The 20497-nt window shown below is 35.9% G+C and overlaps 1 protein-coding gene across 1 annotated transcript in view; it reads right to left on the minus strand.

The window, feature by feature from the left end:
* The window catches only part of SPOCK3 (SPARC (osteonectin), cwcv and kazal like domains proteoglycan 3), a 447562-nt gene extending 427503 nt beyond the window's left edge, over positions 1–20059 (minus strand). The window contains exons 1-2 of the mRNA XM_045798692.2: positions 19987–20059; positions 19515–19703 (exon numbers count right to left, since the gene is read on the minus strand). Of these exons, the coding sequence (XP_045654648.1) occupies positions 19515–19703 (189 nt within the window). The 5' untranslated portion in view covers positions 19987–20059. The remainder of the gene's footprint in view (positions 1–19514; positions 19704–19986) is intronic.
* Between the last annotated feature and the right edge of the window lie 438 nt (positions 20060–20497).

The raw sequence follows: 20497 nt of genomic DNA on the forward strand, positions 1-20497 counted from the left end.
TTTTTACGTCCTCCCCTGTCCTTAGAATGTACATTGTATCGACTATTCTCACACTAGGAGCCCATTCAAGGATGTGGCCTTGAGAGAGTAATGTGCTGTTGAGACCCTCTGGACCATGTATACCACTGAACCCAGTTAAGGCATCTATATAAATGTTTTCCCCTTCCTTTTCTCTTAAACCGTATTAAAGAGTAATTGGAGAAAATTGACAAATATAATTGTATGTATTTAAAGTACACAACACTGTGATTTGATATACATATACATTGTGGGATGATTACCAAGATCAGGATAATTAACACATCCATCCACATAGGTTTTTTTGTTTTGGTTTTTTTTTTTTTTTGCTGTTGTTCTTGTGAGAATGTTTAAGATCTAGTCTCAGCAGCTTTTAAGTAAACAATAGCATGTTATTAACGATAGGCATCAATCTGTACCTTAAATCCTCAGAACTCATTCTTCTTACAGCTGAAAGTTTGTATCCTTTGACCTACACCTGCCCATTTCCCAGTTCCCAGCTGCTGGCCACCACTATTCTACTTTCCATTTCTGTGAAATCTGCTTTTCAGATTCTGGCAGACAGACACAGAGATCTGCTTGTCTTGGGGCATCCACGAAAAGCCTCATAAGTCCCTCCCCTATTAAACCTGCCACCTACCAACCGGGAGCGGGCTGCCTTTTCCTGAAGTGTCTCCTTGCCCTGCAAGTGCAGGGCCAGTTTTGAATTTCAGCAGGAAGAACTCTCAAGGTTGTGAACCAACAATTATAAATCACAACACTGTGGTTTCAATATAACTAAATTTAACCACCTTGTATTATAAACCTCAGATCCTGAAATCCTAAGAAATAAAGCATTTAATCCTTGCATCTTTAAAAATTTTACAAAAGAGCACTAAATGAAGCTGTCATAATGTTAATAAACAATATGCAGGCACAATAAAAATTATAAACTTCAAGATGACATTCCTTTACATCCATTAGTTCATCTATTGCACCGCCGCAAGACTGCATGACTCAAATACTTTGAATTTTTATTACAATAACGCTCAAAACACTTTAATCCTATACTACTACACTATAACATGCAATGGTAATATTCCAGCAATGAGAGCATGACTTGATTTCAGATTATGTCCAAAGGCCTCATTATTGTTTTCAATTTTAAGGGTATACATACTGCTTCCATGATCCTTGGTTCAGGGTATCTTATAAGATGTAAATTTAGAAACTATTTTAAGAAAATAGCAAAGCATAACAGTAAAACCACTCAATACATACTGATTGTAATTCTTGGTTTTTGTTGTCATTACTGTTTTTACATAGTTTTAAATATAAAATATCCACAAACCATAGTTATTATCTTTATCTTTCTTAAGCAACTTTAATCTATGTTACAGATTATAAATCTTTCATTGGTATTTTAGACTCTCCCAAATTGGATGCATATCACTAACGTTATAAAATTACAAGTAAAAAAGAAGAAAATTTCATGTGAGAAATTGTAATTTAAATTTCAGTTGAGGTACTACAAAATTTTATGATCTTAATACACAAAATAAAACATCAGGCTACGTAGTATATCTCAGAGCATTTGTATCTTTTTAATAGGTGTTTTCCAAATGATTGTTTTTAACACTGTATTTTTATTATAAAATCAGGTTAAGAAGTTTCCCTTCAACAGATGCTCTTCCAGAGAAAAACATCTCTATATATTTCCCTCTTATATAATATTACACACAGTGAGTGAATCAATCATGTGAGTCTTAAGGGCAGTTTATCAATATTTCCTTAGGATTCTCAGTTTTAGAAAGTTTGAGTTTAGACAAAAACAGGCAGGGAAACTCCTTTTCCTAGCTTTGAAAGCTTCCGTGAGGTGGCTAATTTCTGTGACAACTTATGGCAAAAATCCAGCAGCCTACTGTTGACATTTTCATAGTAATTATAGATCAGGAGTTGGCTGGTTGGAAGAGCAAAAATGTGTCACATATGACATGGCAAACCCTTGTTAATATTCTTTTTCTTTTTTATTAAGCTATAGTTCAAAATTGGAGGTAAAAATCAACATTGTTCGTGTAAAATAAATGAGAGCTTAAATATAGAAATCAGATATTTAAGAAAGACTGTCTAGAAATTGGGAATGAACACAATGAACACAGGATCTATAAGTGACATACTCAAAAAAAACTGTAGGAAAAAAGATAACACATTGTGATATCAACTAATAGTAATAACCTGGGTTTTGGTATCTATATTAACTCCTATAGTTGATCTGAAGAGAACCAGTGACATCCTCATTCACTCACCCATATATTAATTTGTTTCATAAGTACACCTACACTCCTGGAGCGCAAGGCATAGACCTCTTAGGACACACGACTCTTTCCACTGCTAACACTGCCTCTCAAAAAGTGTTCCAAGAGGTTAGGGAAGAGAAAGATTACATTTGACTATGGAAATCACAGAAGAGATATGGATAAAAGAGAATATAAAATGGGCCAAGAAAAATGAGAAATATTAGGAAAGAGATAAATAATCAGGCAAAGGACTTCCCTTCCAGATTCACAACGCAGGAGAAAGCCACACAAAAAGCAGGTGCAGCAGGAAGACAGATGATAACTCAATTCGACCAGTGTGAAAAGTGAATGAAAGAGAAGATAAGGATGAGAAAGTAAATATGGCTCAGAGGCAGGACACGAAGGGCTTTTGGATTTGAGAATAGGACTTTTTTTTTTTTTTTAATTTTATCTGGTACTGACATTTAAATAGAAAACTCCTGGCAAGACCTGCCTGTCACCAGGAAGATCCCGGCTACCTCCCAAAGACCTCACACTGTGATATTACCTTGATGAATTTAACACCATCCAGGATCTGGCCTTCAGCCCTGACACCTCAGAAACCTGGTTCTGTCAGCAGAAAACATGTGTCAGCATGACTGGTACATTCTCTCCCTGAGGCCGAGCTACATTAAAATCAGAAGTTTGCTAGGTGAGCATGGAATCAAAGACAGAGTCTTTTTGTCATCCAAATGTTACAGAACTTTAGACCAACCTTTAAAGTGACTGTTGTCTCTCTCTCCTGAGCACAGACAAAGCTCACCTAGGTGAATTATTTTTCTCTATCTGATTTTAGACTCCTGATGAACAAGCTTTCTCCAAGCGTGTGTTATGATATTCAAACGGCTTACAATAACTCTAACGGACTTAGGACTCACATCCCCTCCAAGATGACTATACAAATGTATGGAGTGATCCATTATGTAGAAATTCCACTTTATCTCACAGAGGGTAATTCTATTCACAGATTTTTACAGGGCAATTTATACTTGCAGTTAAATGCAGTCCTACTCTGTAATAAATGAAAGGATGAATGGAAGTTTTTGAACATAGGAGTAAAAAAACCAGAGCTATAATGTGGGGAAATCAACTTATCAATGAACCTTTATCTTTTTTATAATAATAATATTTTTTATTATGTTATGTTAGTCACCATACAGTATATCCCTAGTTTTTGATGTAAAGTTCTATAATTCATTATTTGCGTATAATACCCAGTGCACCTTTAAATGCTACAGGCAAGGAAAAGCCTAAAAACATGAACCTTTAAATGCTACAGGCAAGGAAAAGCCTGAAAACATGAAAGTCCTATACAAGACTAGCTTAAGTGAGAGATAAGGATTTGAGCCAAGGAAGAGTGAATTTGAGTGAATTTGTGGATTTGAAAGTACTGCACAGAAGACCTTGACAGGACTTACACATGATTTGATTGGAAAGAGTTGGGTGGAAAACATCAAGATACCTTCAATAAAACGTTCCTGTAATCGCAAGAGCATTAAAAAAAAAATCTTTGCACAGCTTTAAGATTGTCATAAGTTCTGTAGAAATGACTCTATTACACAACTCATCCGTATCTATGTTATAAATAATCACAGCAGAGAATCATGAAGGACTTGAATGTTGTATACAAATTTGCATGTATCTGAACATTTTCTGGGAAAATGGTCATGGCTGTCCTCAAATTCTAAGTTTCTTTACTCCTGAATGATTAATGATTTTTGGCCCAGAGGACTAGCTTCAGAAAAATGTTGTTTTAATAACAGTAGAAACACTTTATTAATTATGTTGCAGAAGAAAAGCCCAATATCAAACAACAAAATTATAGGGAGTCCTAAAATAAATACAAAAAACAGCAGAGCATAGAAATAAATTTCTATGCCAAACTAAATACACATACATGAATTGTTTTAGTCTAATTATTGCCTTATTTCAAATATCCCATCATTCCAAAGGTTTTGTTTAAAAAAAATTATATTTGTTAAACAATGTGAAATGGAATTTATGGTGATATTTTATTTGCCTTTTATTAATGAATTTGAATTCCAAAAAGAAAACAAAAGTTTGTTAAAAAGAATCTGAATCTCCTTAACTAGCTGGTCAATTTTATATACAAGGTTATTTCAGTTAAAAAATTATAATATTTTGGGGCATCTAGGTGTCTCAGTTGGTTAAGCCTCTGCCTTCAGCTCCAGTCATGATCCCAGGGTCCTGGGATGGAGCCCTACATTGGGCTCCCTGCTCTCTCTCGCTATCTCTGTCTCTATCTCTGTCTTTCTTTCTCAAATAAATAAAATCTTTAAAAAATATATAATATATTAAAATACAGAAACTTGGAAAATACGCTACTTCAAATTTGTATAACACACATAATTCTATCATCATATGTTCTTTACACCCCTTACTTTGGTTTCTATGTAATTTAGCCAATATCTATTTGAGAAAGAAACTTAGTAATGAACATATAGTTTATGACCATCTTAAAAATCAATCTTAGATGTTTTCACGTATTGGATAGTTTTAGGTGATACCAATATTGCTATGTCACTGTAAAAATTAAATTGTGGAATTCTTATCATGCCATCTAGGAGAAAGTTATTTAAATTTATAGTTTCATTCAAGTTAAAAAAAAATTAAACTCACAAAATACAATAAAGACGGGTTTTTGTTCAACCACAAATACAAATCAGAAACATCACAATCTAGTTCAACAACAAAAAAGTAAAAATTAAATTACTTATTCAGTAGGAGAATTAAAAACAAACATGATTTAATTATACCTAAAACTATCCAATCCTAACACTACCTACTACTTACAAAGACTGCTCACGAAGAGTTATTTTTGGAGTCCAAGATGACAGGCTATAACGTTAGGAAACTTGAAAGACGTTCAAGGACACACAGGAAGACCAATTAGAAGTCAGCAAATTACTTTTAACTCAAAAATGTTAGTGTTTGAACAGCAAATTAATGGTCCCAGATCCCCATGGACATTAATTCTGCCTTCGATGATGTTTAATGTTTTACTCTAATTCTTATCTCGGTCCCACCAGGGGTACCAAGAGTAGCATCAGAGGTACTTTCGTCACCTTTGGCACTGATGGCAAGCTTCCTTTAGTGTTCTCCCAAATCCACATGTCAGAGTAAACAGCACACGTAAATAAAGGGACACTGACTCTAAGATTAATAAACGCAAGACTCTGGGCAGCAAAAGCCAGGTGGCTTTCTGCTCTTCAGAGCATACAAAGCAGTTCTGAAATTAGATTTCCAGATCTCATTCACTGACCTATAAACTGCTGTAGTTTTCAATGATATTCAAAACTTGATACATGGCATACATTGAAAATTAAATTCGTTTTCAAATACTTCTTATTCCCCCCTAAAATGGGCAGGGTATTTTCCCTTATCGTTACTACTAATTTGCTACTTGAATTAAACATGTCATTTTCCATTGGCAATTTTCCCATGTTTAAAAAAAAATTTACGTGGGAAAATGTGTGAAATAAACAAAACAAAACAAAATGAAACAAAACACCTTTCAATTCTGAAACAAATAACTTTTAAATGACAAGAACATTAGCTAGCAAAGTTGGCATGTTTAATCAACAAGGAAGTCTGGGAATAATATACTAAAATGTGTTGATCTATGTAAAAACATTACTTTGCCTAAAGTAACTTTCAAATTTCACAGCTTCCAAACACTTCCTCAGTTATCAGTGTGAAGTGTGCCTTAAATCACATAGTTTCAGTAAGTACAATAGTTCTTTAAAACCATAATGTATATAACAACTCAACTCCAAGAAATTGTATTTCATGTCAAAGAAAATTTTCTTAGGTAATACTAGCCTAATGTTTGTTGATACAATGTTCTAGAAAAGTTTTGCCTCGGGGAATGTTCATTTTAGATGAATCTGACTGCCTCAGGGACATTTGTGGAGAATATCAGATGCTGCCAAGGGCACCTTAGACAGTCTTACTGAAAGACCAGGAGGTTGCCTATAATTTCATACTATACTGTATGCCATGAAAGGCCTATAAATATTCTCCTGATATTCTAAAACTGGTTCTTCAGCAGATGCTAATACCATGTGCCAAAATAATTAGCAAGCTCATATTTCAGAGTATCCTGCCTAGAGTATCCTATGTAAATATTTTGAAAGTCACAAAGTAGCCTGATGATAGAAAAGTTAAAGAGAGCTGTGATGAAGGGACTATCAAATTACTATATTTAGGAGCTCTAGCTAGTAAGCATTTTAGCGTATTTAGGAAGATAATGCTCTGTAATGTTTTATATATTTGGAGACACAATTAGATTAAGTTGTTACATTTTTAGTCCCTTTCCTTCTTTCAATCCTGCTAAATAATGGGCCTTTCCTCACGCTAAGAATAAAAAAAACCTACAGAATTATCTGGAACACTCAACATGTTCCAAAATTGACCACATAAATTCATTTTCATTTTTATCAGAGAATATTCATAGAACCACTTATTTCATATAAATATTTAGTATAAAATCTAGCATCAAATAAGCTCATTATTACTTGACTTCAATCAGAGCAAAACACAGAAATCACTGAATTTTATTCACTCCACATTTTCTTCAGTCTGGCAGCTAATTAATCTTGCTACAAAAATCTAAAAACAGAGAATTCACTTCCAATGAAATAGTTCATACTTAATAACTTTAATGAAGTTCTACAAGGAAAAGTCTCCAGAATATATGTAAACAACAAAATTATTTTAAAAGCTAGAAACGCAATAACCTATCTTATGTTATGATGCAATTTCATTTCTTTTTAAGTCAACAGAATTACAACAGTCTTTGATATTCAACATGGAACACATAGAAAAATAAGTGATCTACTATGGACAGAAATTGGTAGGCTGCCTCAGCACCCACTCAACACTGATTACACTTGTTTATATATGATAATAATGTGTGAATTCCTGGTATTTAATTGTAAGAAATAATTTCTTTTCCTTGTCCACTTTTATCTACTTTGAAAATAAATCTACAACTGTAGGGGGTGGAAATTAGGCACAATGATGTCTAACCATTCCAAAGATGCTGTAGCTGTACATCGAAGTCAAATAACACCTATTGTAAGAACAATTAGTAGTCTTTTTAACACCCACTCCTGCCTACATGCAGAATTTCATTGTGATATCAAAAGAGTCACTAATAAAAATGCCACCTGTGTGCAACTGTCATATGTAGTATGCCTATAGGGATAAAAATTATTCTTTGAACAATATTGTGCAATGCAACCACTGACTTTTCATTCACTAATATGACTTACTCTAAAATTAATGAAAGGCAGCCTACTGGAAGTCTTCTATTGTAGCTTCAAGAAACAGCTATCAAATTATAGTGAAATCATTGTCATATTGTGTAAGTGATGCTCCTTCAATAACTGTAATAAAAATTCCAAATCATTATCAATTTATTGGTCTAGCAGAAATGAAAATAAAGACAGTTATTGTGACCATCTAAAAGAACCAAATATAACATTTCAAAGGAGAGAGAAACAGTTTGAGTTGTTTGTGATGACTCATTCCAAGCACCCAATTGTTAATTAACAAGAATAAACAAACAAACATGATCTTCAGAGCTAGAGAAAGTAGGTTCTGACCACTAATCGTGGTCAGACTAATTAAGTTTACTGAAACTAAACTGTGCCATTTATAAAAGTAGATGAATAATGTCTACTTTATGTTATTAAAAGATTATACCAAAAAACTCAATTGAAGAATGGGCAGTTTTTTAAAAAGTTTAAGATAGAATTGCCATATGATCCTGCAATCCCAATTCTGAGTATATATCTAAAAAAATTGAAAGCAGGATCTTGAAAAGATGTTTAGATGCCCATGCTCATAGCAGCCTTTTTCATGAAAGCGAAGACGTGGAAGCAATCCAAGTGCCCATCAATAGATGAAAGGATAAAGAAATATGGGCTATACACACAATGGAATATTAATCAGCCATAAAAAGGAAGAAAATCCTGCCATTTGCAAGAACGTGGACATCTTTAAGAGCATTATGCTAAGTTAAATAAACCAGTCACAAAAGGACAAGTACTGTTATGATTCCACTTAAATGAGATACCTAAAGTAGTCAAATTAATAGAAACAGAAAATAAAATTGTAATTGCCCGAGGCTGGGAGAGGGAAAAATGGGAAGTTGTTGTCTAATGGGTAGAGTTTCAGTTTTGCAAGATGAAAAAGTTCTGGACATTGGTTACACAGTGGTGTGGATATACTTAACACTACTGAATTGTGTACTTAAAAATGGATATGGTAAATGTTATGTCTTTTTTACTACAACTAAAACTAAAATACTTCCTAAAGATTATACTAAATGGGATAATATATTTAAATTGCCTGGCATATAATAGGTACCCAAAAATAGTATTACAGACCAGGAAGCATTATAATGCAGTGTGTAAGGACAAGATAGTGGAGCCAAAATGCCAGTACTAGAGAGAATCCTGCTGTTACCACCTGTCTAACTCTGAGCCTCAGTTCCTTTGCCTCCATACTGAAATAATAATTGGGCCTTCCTTACGGGATTGTTACTAATTAATACATAAAAACTTATAATACTACTGCCATTAGATAAACTCTATGAAAGTGCTTGTTATTCTTATACTATTATTAATATCTATACAAGGAATAACCTGTCATTACTTAGTTATATTTTCATTATATTTATTTTATTTTAAATATTTTCCTCTTTTGATATTTTGAATGAGTACATTTTTACCATTATCTTCCCTCTATTTATGAGTAGAACTTTAAGAGTGGCTTATTCATACAAAGTATAAAAATGTATTCATTTAAACTATTTTAAAGGCTATTTGATTAGAGTAACAGCTATTGTTAAATAAAATATTCTAATTATTTCCAATTAAAGTTATAATAAAGTTGCATTTGTTTTTATAAATATGAGCCTTTAGTTTCCCTGGCATTTTTTTCCATTTACATTATTTTGACATTTTAGTTGATATATATATATATATACATACATACACACACACACATAGGTAGATATAGATATCATATAGATTTAATTATTACATAATTTAAGATTTTTTATTTCAACATAATTAGCACAGATGGTTAGTTTTCAAAAATAAAACAAGACAGAGGATATCCATTATAAAAAATAATACACCCAAGTTTAAATATAGCTTACTTTGTATGTTCAGAAAACATAAAGATATGGTATTATTTTATTGACAAAATCCCAAAACAATCATCGAAAATAGACACATTAGCATACAGTTAATTCCTAAATTAATATGAAGAGTTTAAAAGAAGGTTATGGGGAAAAAAAGACTTACATATTTGTTACTTGCTATTTGATTATGTGTAGAAAATATACATATATACTAAATTTAAGTTCCTTTTCTAATTTATATCATTAGTAAACCAAACTCTCAAATAATAGAAACTAACAAAATAATAAAATTACAGATTGGTGTAATAGCAAGGTACTTAGTATTTTCTTTTGCATATTTAAACAGTATAGCTTTAAAATCAATAATGTTGTTTCTAATGAAGCAGTCATGAAAACATAATATTAAATTTTATTGAATTATCCCTATTTTACAATAAGAATGATAATACTGATTAAAAATATCCAAAGCACACAAACTACACACAAAAAAATAAAAAGAGTCTACCTCGCTCAAATTCTAAAGATTTTTTTTTTTTAATTTGTGGTTACTTTCAATACTATTAAATAGACCAGTGAAATATCACTGTTATTTCCAAAGGAGGAAATAAAAATGTGCATTGGGCCATAATCCCTAGATTCTGAATAGACAAATCAGCTATAAATGTTCAGAAGTGGGAGACAATATTTCTGGTAAAGGCCATTATTTCCTTGATAAAGTAAACAGCTTGTGAGTAGGATATCAAAAGCCAGGTGATTTCCAATGGAAGAATGTTGAGGAAAGCATCATCCTTTGGAAGAAATTACATGACTGCAAAGGCAAAATGGTTTTATAAAGATTCTTTACCTTTCTACAATGTATATTTGTATGCTATATTATTATTATTAATTTAATTATAAGATATTCTAAGTGTGAGCAAAATATCAAACAAAAATTTTGTAATCATTTATGAAATAATCATGCCCTGGATATATACATGAAAGAAAAAGAAATACTAAAGCTTTCATTTTGCAAGCATGAGCAAGTATTCAAGGATCTCCTAAAACAAAAAACAACAACTTAACAAAATAGTCCAATTCCCCATCTCTGCTTATGATCCAGGCAAGGAACTCAGTCACGTCTGATGTCAAGAAACAAACTCAAAAGCATAAAGCTTCTTCTATGGCACATCTGTCAAATCTTACTTTGTGCACCATCTTGTAACTCTCCCAGAGACACTAATGCTAAAGAGATTATTTTCTTTGCTTCCAGGACTAAGAGCTGCACGAATCCAGCAACGGCATCATTTCTAGTACTATTCCAGGGAAAGGTACTTTGCATTTAATCATACTTGCTGGGTTTTTCCCCCCCTGCATTAGAGGAAATACAACCTTGTGTAGAGAATATTCTCTTTCAACTAAGGGGAACAACAAGTAAATTCTTTTTTTTTTTTTTTTAACATTTCATTTATTTATTTGACAGAGAGAAAGAGAGACAGGGAAAGAAGGGCAGGGGGGTGAGAGGGAAAAGAAGAAGCAGACTCCCCGCTGAGGAGGCAGTCCAGTGTGGGGCTTGATCCCAGGCGGACACTTAACCAACTAAGCCACCCAGGTGCACCAACAACAAATAAATTCTAATTCCTTCCCACCAGTCACATTACCTATCTGGACCTATGACCAAAGATCCATAACCTTAAAAAAAAAAAAAAAAAGTTTTCACAGAAGATAACGCTAAATGATTTCACTAGAAAATAGGACTTGTCATCAGGTGAAGGCTCTCCTTAAAAAATCTATGTGCATGTTCTTCTTTGATCTGACCTCCAACATTTCCTCTTAGATATTAGCAAACTACTACTCCCTCAAGCTCCTACATCCAGAACCTTAGATACTCTACGCTCCAGTTCAACTCTGAATAGAGGACAGAGGGGTAATCTGAAATTAGGGAGGGAACGAGACAGAAGGAAAGGCAAACAACTAATGGGAATTGACAAAAATTCCTATCCATAAGCGCAGGGAATAATTTCAAGAGACACTTAGACGGATGAAACAGACATAGTTGTTACCAATATTTTCCTCCAGGTAATTGGCTTTGCCTTCTTTCTTTTACCGTTAATCCTTTCCCATTAGAGATGACATTCTACAGTCTCCCTTTTAGCTAGGTATAGCCATGTCACTGAGTTCAGGTCTGTGAGATACACACAGAAGTCATGTGGGATGACTTCCAGGTAACTTGTAGGGGTAGCTGCATGTCCTAGACCTTCTCTTCAATCCTTCCTGCTGGGTAGGAAATGACAACTGATGATAGAAAATACTGAAATGGTTAACCCTGAAAGTTCGGACGTGGACAGCTCATTTCATCAAGCTGACTTCAACCATTACATGGCTGGGAAATAAAATTCTATCTTAGTTCAGGCATGAACTAAGCCCCTGTTTTGCAAGAACTTAACCTATCTCTGACTAATGCATTGGCAATCGTAGGTGAGGCAGAAGTCAAAGACATAAATCTGGACTATCTGTAGAATATCTGGATTCAGGCATACAACCATTAAATGAAGTGCAGTACTTGAAAAAGTGGGAAGATATTGGTGTTTAACATTACTTAGTAGGCAGCAAAAAATATTTAAAGACTTTAGAGCAAAAATTTATGTGGTCAAAGAGAAACTATAGGAAAAGAATCGGATGAATTGACAGAGAGAGTGCCAAGATGCATATAATTCCCATCTACTGTTACCACTCTAAAATTGAACATGACAGTTTTGGCACAGCATTTCCATTTTAGAGCATTTTGAAACTTATGGACTAAACCAGTTTTGTTCTTGCAACCTTATATTTCATATAAAATTAAATTTTCATTCACATTACAGAATTGGGTTGGCAGCAGTCAGAAATGGAAATGGTCAATAAAAAGCAATACAGTTCTAAAAGCCTTTACTTAAGGACTGTGCAGATGGCAACGCACACTTAATATAATGTTCCTTTATTTATTAAGTACTTTTCTAACGCTAACTCCGAGCCTGTCACTGTGCTAATGCTAGGTGAACTGTAAGATTTTTTTTTTAAGATTTATTTATTTATTTATTTATTTATTTATTTATTTATTTGAGAGGGAGAGAGAGAAAGAAAGAGCATGAGCAGGAGAGGCAGAGGGAGAGAATCCCAAGCAGACCCCACACTGAGCACTGAGCCTGATGCAGGGCTCTATCTCACAACCCTGAGATCACGACCTGAGCAGACACCAAGAGTTGGATGCTTACCCAACTGCACCCCGGCACCCCAGAACTGTAGGTTTTTTGAGGGGAAAGAGACTACAATCTGTAACTGTAGAGAGTTCAGAGTCTAATAAGGAGCAGAATCTGCAAACTAGGAGAGGTAGAAAGAGTAACAAAAAAAAAAAAGAAAGGATTTTCATAAATGGAAAAAATGTAGGTAAATACTCCAAGAGCTTAAAGGAGTTGGATGGTGTGCATAGAAGATTCACAGATCAGACTTTAGAAAATAAATACATAAAATCTAATAAAACAATTCTAGCCCAGATCATGAAAACTAAAGCTGCATAAGAACATAAAATGTTACTCTGAGTCAGAATCATGAGATCTAAAAGCAGTCTTACCGTAGTCTTATTGTCAAGAGTAGAAAAACAGATGCTTCATAGCAATACATGATGTTCTTTTGGTTTATCAGGTAAAAAGCTTAAGTGTGTAATCGCAGGCAAGCTGACTTCTCAGAAGAACCAGAAAGACATGTAGTGACAGCACGTATGATAGCAAAGGAGACTGTGTTTGTGTGAAATGCGGAAAACTAAACTAGGGGAAAAAAAAAAAAACTAAAAAACTTGTCTTAACAACATTTTAGAGGGAGTGCCTATTTTCTAATTAGCATGTAAAAAATATCTGCAATAGGATATATAATCACTTTGGTTTCCTGATGATTTCATCTGTTACTTATCTGAAGACATACACATACAAAGTATATATATATAATACATACATATTTATGCATAAACCTATGTATACATACATATAAATGTATAGACATACACAAAGTAATTTATTTCTTATTCCACTTAGTCACACTTTCCTAATAATTCACTAGAAGTTAGGAGACCTGGAGAGTTAAAAGTGTTGTGTACTTCCCTATAATTTCTATCTGTTGGAATGAAACCAAAACAAATTGAGTCAATTTTGTACTCAATTCAGATGGGATCTGACAATGTAATACCAGTTCTACCTGACAGTCCCTTCCCAGAAACCAGCTGATCAGTGGGTATTCTCTGTTTTCCTCATGTGACATCTGACTTGACAAAACCAATTTTAACTGGTGAGTATGGTAGTGGGGGTGGGGGTAGGGGGTTGGTTAAGAGTGGGTTAAGGGAGTGGAGGTTGTACCACAACCATTGCTTAACTAGGACTCAGATGTCATGGATTGGGGTCAGAATATCACATGGGACTAGCCCTTTGCTGCTGTAATAACTCACTAGCCCCAGAATCTTCAAAGACTGCCTATTGCTTTTCTTATAGTCAATTGCCTCTCTCTTGATCGAGTCCTCTAATGACTTAAACAATACGAATAATAGTCGAATATAAAAAATATCGCCTGCTACAGTCTTTACCAGGTCTGATCTGCAAATATGTATGCTATATACACTTTCATGGATTTGTAAACTCAGTGTGGCCCATAGTCATCAAAAGATCAAAAGAGAAAAAAAGATCAAAAGAAAGAGAAAAAAACCCTTGTGGGAATGCAACAGAGTAACTGTGAAGAATTGCCAAGGACAGCCTATGGGCTCAACTATGATAAAATATAGGTAATGGTTACCACAGTTAAAAATATTGTTTCACAGTGAGAAACACTAAAAATGTACTCTTTTTATCCAAATTAGATATTCATTATTGAGAAAGTGTTCCTGAACAGAGAGAATAGTGGTTTGATTTGTTCAGCTTCTCCAGTCACTAATAATTCTTTATTTTTGTTACATATTGTTGGAAAGTGAAGTGGTAAGATTTTCCTTCCTACTGTCAGCACACCCCAATATATATGAACATGAAGTCATCACATTGCACAACTTAGATATCTACAATTTTGTCAATGATATCTCAACTAAGGAAAGTAATTTTAAGAAAAGGTACCACAAAGGAGAAGCCCTCATGCTAAAGGTATGCTGGCTGCTCCAGAAGTACAACCAGGGTGCATTATAATAAATCTAAGGAAAGTACTGAGATAGTATTCTTTAAAGGTTCTGTTTGAATCTTAATGCCTTCTAAAGCAATGAAATACTTTACTTGGAGTAGGTATAGAAACTAAGTATTCATTTACTAACTAATAGCAGTAAAAGTTGACAGACTCTCAGGGGGCTTTACTCCTCTAAAGCCACTAAGTGGCAGGAAATATCCCTCCCCATCAGCCATTATTTCTCAAATAATCTGTATACTCTACTAAGATGAAACCTCAACTCAGATGAGAAAAGGAAATAAAAAGAAAAAAAAAAGTTAAGAAAGGTTACTTTACTATCCAATATATCCAAATCAGGCATTTTATTAAGTCAACTTCTAATTTGAGTGCCTCTGAGACACTTAAACCTGTGTTTTACATTTTCACAACACTTTACATGCCCTGTAACTTAAGGTTGAGTTTTTAAAGTCAAATTGTTAACACTTTTTTATTGCTTTCAATATATCTAAAGGGTATTAAAAACTACTTAAGGAGTAAGTGTAAACTGATGTTGATTGTGGATTTTGCAAGAAGAATGGCAACCATTTCTTAAAACAGTGTTCAAAATGAGCTCCAGGTTTTCATTTGTCTGTTTTGTAAGATGATGGGGTTGTGGTTATGATTTTCTTTGACTTTTTTTTTTTTTTAGAGGCGTTTAGGTTCACAGAAAAATTGAGAGGAGGGTACAGAGATTTCCCATATACCTCATGCCACCACAAAAGCATAACCTCCCCATTATGAACATTCCCTACTAGAGTGTTACATTTGTTAGAGTAGATGAATCTACATTGACCATCATAATTACTCAAAGTCTAGAGTTTACCTTGGAGTTCACTCTTGGGGCTGTACTTTCTATGGGTTTGGGCAAATGTATAATGATATGTATCAACCATTACACAAACATACAGAGTATTTTCACTGTCCTAAAAATCCTCTGTGCTGCACCTGTTCATCTGTCCTCCCGCCCACTACCTCCACTCCCAGGTATTTTTGTTGAAAAATAAATTTAATCAGAAGTATTTGAACGTCAATGTATGGGTACAGTTCTGACTTTATCATGTGAGTTATTTGAAATTAGCATGGCCATCATTGCCGCTTACACTTTTATTATATTGCTTCCTACATTATATTGCTTCCTATCTTTTTTCTGTCCTTCTTAATTACAGCATGTACTTTAGTGAAGTCATAATATTTAAGATTGATAAAGGTATTTTATCATTCATTATCAATTAATTCATTGGTTTCCAAATTCCATACTCATTCATTACATGATTAAGGGTATACTTTAATTGACTTATAAAACACAAATATTTGAATTATGCAATATACAGACCATTTGATTTAGGAGCTAGTGATTTTGTTTTCTCATAATGATCTCAGATTTTCAGTTCTCCTAATAGGCGTGAATGTATTTACATATGCAAGAATGGGTGAAGGAATTCCTTACACCTTTTCTTGGTAAAGGTAGTATTCCCACAACTGCTCCACTGGGGAATCTTGTGTTCTTGATTTATCACTACTCACCAGAACTAAAAAAGTAGCAAATGTCATGTAACCAGTGTATCTACTAAATATACCTTGCTGCTGAAAGTTTTTTGTTGTTTGTTTTATTTTAAAATCACATAATTATACCCTGAACATAACATTCTGGTTCTATCTACCATACTTATTTTTTAGTGAGTTGACTTCTCTATATTTTTAAGAAACTTTTATTCTTCCTAAAACATACGAGTTAGAACATCCACAGGAGTTTTTTTGTGTGTGTTTTGTTGTTGTTGTTGTTGTTTGCAAAAGGACAAGGTTTCTGTCTATATAATGACATTCTGTACACTTTAAAGGGCAACAAAACTTTATTCAAAGAGAATTGCTAGGATAAAGTGGCCAAAATTATTTGAAGTTTCTTCTATGTTAAGCTTGACTTCAGTTTAATTATTTCTCTGTGATTTATATTGAGGAAATTGAGAAAATGAGTCATCAATGGCAGTGCTTCCTGTGTTCATCTATTCTCACATAATACTTCCTTTCCGTTCTCCTTATTCCTAAAGCTTTATTATACATAACATATAGTTATATATTTATATTACATGTATTATACAAAAAGTACATTGATCTTAAAAACCATTCAATTAAAATATAATGATGGATTGTATTTTCAAATATTATTCAAAATAGTTTTCAAATATGATTCAGAAGAAGATATAGGTCAAACTTTCCTTTAGGAGTTACTTGTAAAATAATGTTGCTTGTGTAAAATAGCCACACGAAGAAAGGTAAAGGTTAATTCTAGTCTTGGTTATACCTAGGCATTCCAAAGATTTTTTTTGTAAATGAAATTAACTATATTTTGGGGAGAGAAAAGTAAACATAAGTACTCCAGTTAAATTGTTTCTAAAAGAAGAGGTTGATTCCCTTGTTTCTTTGCCTTTGTATAAACTAAGTATGCAAATCCATTACTTAAGATATCAATGCTGATGCAGAACACTTAAAGGTAGATTCATGCAGCACAAACGTATTTCAAGCAGTGCCTCACTTCCAGATGAAAATGAAAAAAATAAACAATATCTTAAATGATACAGGAAAAAAAAAAGAAAAGCTAATGATTCCCAAAAACCAATCTACATTAGCAGTGAGGTGGATGGTTGAAAGACGGATTCTATATTATGCATTCTGAGTTGAGATGTCACACTATCGCCATACATTTTATCATGTTAAGAATAAGCAACAGGTGGTTACAAGGGGAGAAAAAAAGATAGCACTTATCTTCTCCATGCCCTCCAGAAGTTATCTTTACAAAACATAATTATCTTACTAAAATGGTAATGCTAAAACCTGATATACTTTTTATATAGATAATTATTATATTTTCATTATTGCATGTGCTTCAAATCAGATATTTGCTAAAAATATTTCAGTAAATCCTTTACTTAAATTTAACATATACTTTTAATGTTTTTTCTTCCCCCCAGAGATCAAGTAAGAATAACTGAAAGTACTAAAGGAATAAATGCTCTACTCTGTCTATAGAAGTTGGCTGAATGATTCCTGGAATATTTAATTAGTTCAGGCAACTCACCTTGCCTCCATAGTTTAAATCAAACACGTTTACAAACTGCTCAAGTGTAACTGGTTGCTCTTAATAATACAGTAAAGGAATTTGAATAAATTCATAGAATACTAAGATATTGAAGATTTAAAGTATATTTTAGAGAAAAAAGCCTAACATTTATTTTAAAGGATTTTCAAGCACCCATTAATAAATAAAACGTCATTATGTGAAGCATTGTTCAAATAATGACAAAATCTTCAATATTTTTTTTCCAAATGAAGACGTAATAAGCAAAAATTCTTCCCCAGAAGAATTGCTTGCTTTTTTGATGGTATTCAGTATTAGCATAAACCAAAATAAAACAAATGTGTGAAGGATTTCAGTTAGCACTACGATGATGTTTAAGCTCTGTTCATAAAGCATGTAGGACAAAGCCCTCCATTAAGTATTACCATTCTCATGACTATTTTCAGCCCTGTACCCGTGCCTACTATCAATGAGCTATGTCTAATTTTGAAGTAAAAATTAGCGTCTCTTCAGGAATCCCTCTGCCAGAATCAGCTACGCGTTTGGGCTCTTCAGTTAATTCACGTGAGGGGTGTCGGGAGAAGGGGGTAGAGGAGCCAGGATGAAAATTCATCTAAGCTTCCATTTATTTTCCCAAATCGTGACAGAGTGTGAGCTGATGGAAGAAGTTAACTCATCTCCACGTAGGGCAGGGCAGATGGACTCCACAAGAAATCCTCTCAAATGTCACAGTAAAGGTTGGCAGTGTGTCTGTGAATCACTCTCGCTTCCTTTCGGGCCTTCCGGGTTTTAAAGGGTGGGCTGGGGGCGGTCATCAACTGCCAGGGCAGCCACCTCACTGGGACAACCAAGTTGAATGCTTGGAGGTGAACCGCGCTTCTCAAGCCGGCGGCTCTTCCTCGGCTGCATTCAGAGCAGGTGGGAAAAAATGACTGGCAAGTCACGGCCACTGACTCCAAGGCAAACAAACGTCTCAAAATCTGCCTCGGTCTTAATAACCCTTGAGGAAACTCCCCAGGGGAGTCTACAGTTTAACCCTTTCAGAGCTACCACCTACGGAAGTACCCCCTTCACGACCCCCCCCCCCCCCACCGGGCGGATTTTCCGGCAGTGATTCAATTCGGAATAAAACGGTATGGAATGCGTTGTAAACATGTTCTGTGTTAAAGTTAATGCCGAAGCACAAATCTGATCAGCAATTTTATGTAATCAGGAGCAGTTCAACTTCTGCTCACTGGTGCGGCCAAACAACCTCCCACCCCTTGGAGAGCCGGCATTTATAAATCTTACATCTTCCTACCTCCTCCCTCAAATTCCTTAATGGACCATTAGTAACGGGATCGATCCTAGTTACTTCAGTAGCAATACATCGCAAAGGCGCATCTGCCGTGTTTACTATTGCCAGAAACAGCATTCAAAAGTTGGGAAGGTAGAGCCAGCACTTCGCAAACCTTTGGGGGCCGAGGGAGGTGGGGAGGTACAGTGGCAGAGTGAGGAGGTAGGAGGCAAGCGGGAACCTGGTGAGACCTGAACTCCGGCGCAGCCAGCAAGCAAGCCTTCCCCGTGCACCACCCGGGAGGGGGTCCTCGCAACTGCCAACTTCTCCAGCCCCTGAGCGCCGCTGCGACTCCCGCAACCCCTCTCCTAACAAAATCGAGCCCACTGTCCGCCCACCCCCCAGCCGCCGCGGCCCCCGCCTGCGAGCAGCGCGCTCTTGTGTCCGGGGATGGGGGTGCGCAGCACTTACGTCTCGGAATTTGTTCCACTGTCCGACTTCCTTGTCATACTGAGAGATCGTGGTGAGCCATTGTTTATCGTCCAGAAAATTACCGCCGTCCGACCGCCCCCCGGCCGCAGCCACCGCCGCGGCAGCTGCGAGAGCCTGACTGCACCAAGCGGCTGCACACACACACAATACGGCTGACACCTTGAGCATCTGGGAAAGGAGACACAACCGGGGGGCGGGGGGGGGGGGGCAGTGTCAAACAAGGGGTAAGAAGACCGGGATACCCGGGAATACATGCATCAACGACGACGGGGGTAAAGGGAGGAGGAGACAAGCAGGGACAGGGTGCCCCCTCCCCGTAGGTTTTACCCCCAAACCCGGGCACTCACACACACGCAGACCCGCAGACCCGGGGGAGGAGAGGTGGGAATAAGGGAGGAAGCCCCAGCTGCAGCACCCCGAGCGGGCAAAAGAATGCTTCCAGGCACATCACCTTGTGAGCCTGCACTGAGCTCGCAGCTCCTGCTGGAAATGCAGCCCGGCTCTGCCAACTCGCTGCTTTCAGGAGCTGCTGCACGCGCCGCTGTCTGGAGCGGTCCACTCAGCTCTCTGCGCCAGGCGCGCTCCCCGCATCTCCACCTCCCCCCGCGCGCTGTTCTCTCGCTTACTCCCCTTGCTTCACCCTCCCTCCCCCAGCTCCTTTTTTTATTTTTTTCCTCTCCCTTTCCCACCTCCTCCTATCCCACCTTCCTCTCTCTGGATCCGAGCTGCAGTCGACTCCGGATGCGACGCTCGGCTGAAGGCAGAGGATGCGGTAGCTCCTCGCCTAGGAATCCTTATCTGCTTTATAACCTCTCCCCTCCAGACGAGGTTCTCACGTTCGCGAGACTGCCTGAACATTCTCTCTGCTCCTGGGCTGATTTAACACAAAATATACTCTAGCTCTCTTAGTTGTCTCTGCTCTGTGATTTCGAAGCTGGTCACTCAGACGTGGGAAATGAGAT

The sequence above is a fragment of the Ursus americanus genome, chromosome 13, assembly GCF_024610735.1.
Source record: "Ursus americanus isolate L20-20 chromosome 13, mUrsAme1.1.p, whole genome shotgun sequence".
NCBI classification, from domain to species: domain Eukaryota; kingdom Metazoa; phylum Chordata; class Mammalia; order Carnivora; family Ursidae; genus Ursus; species Ursus americanus.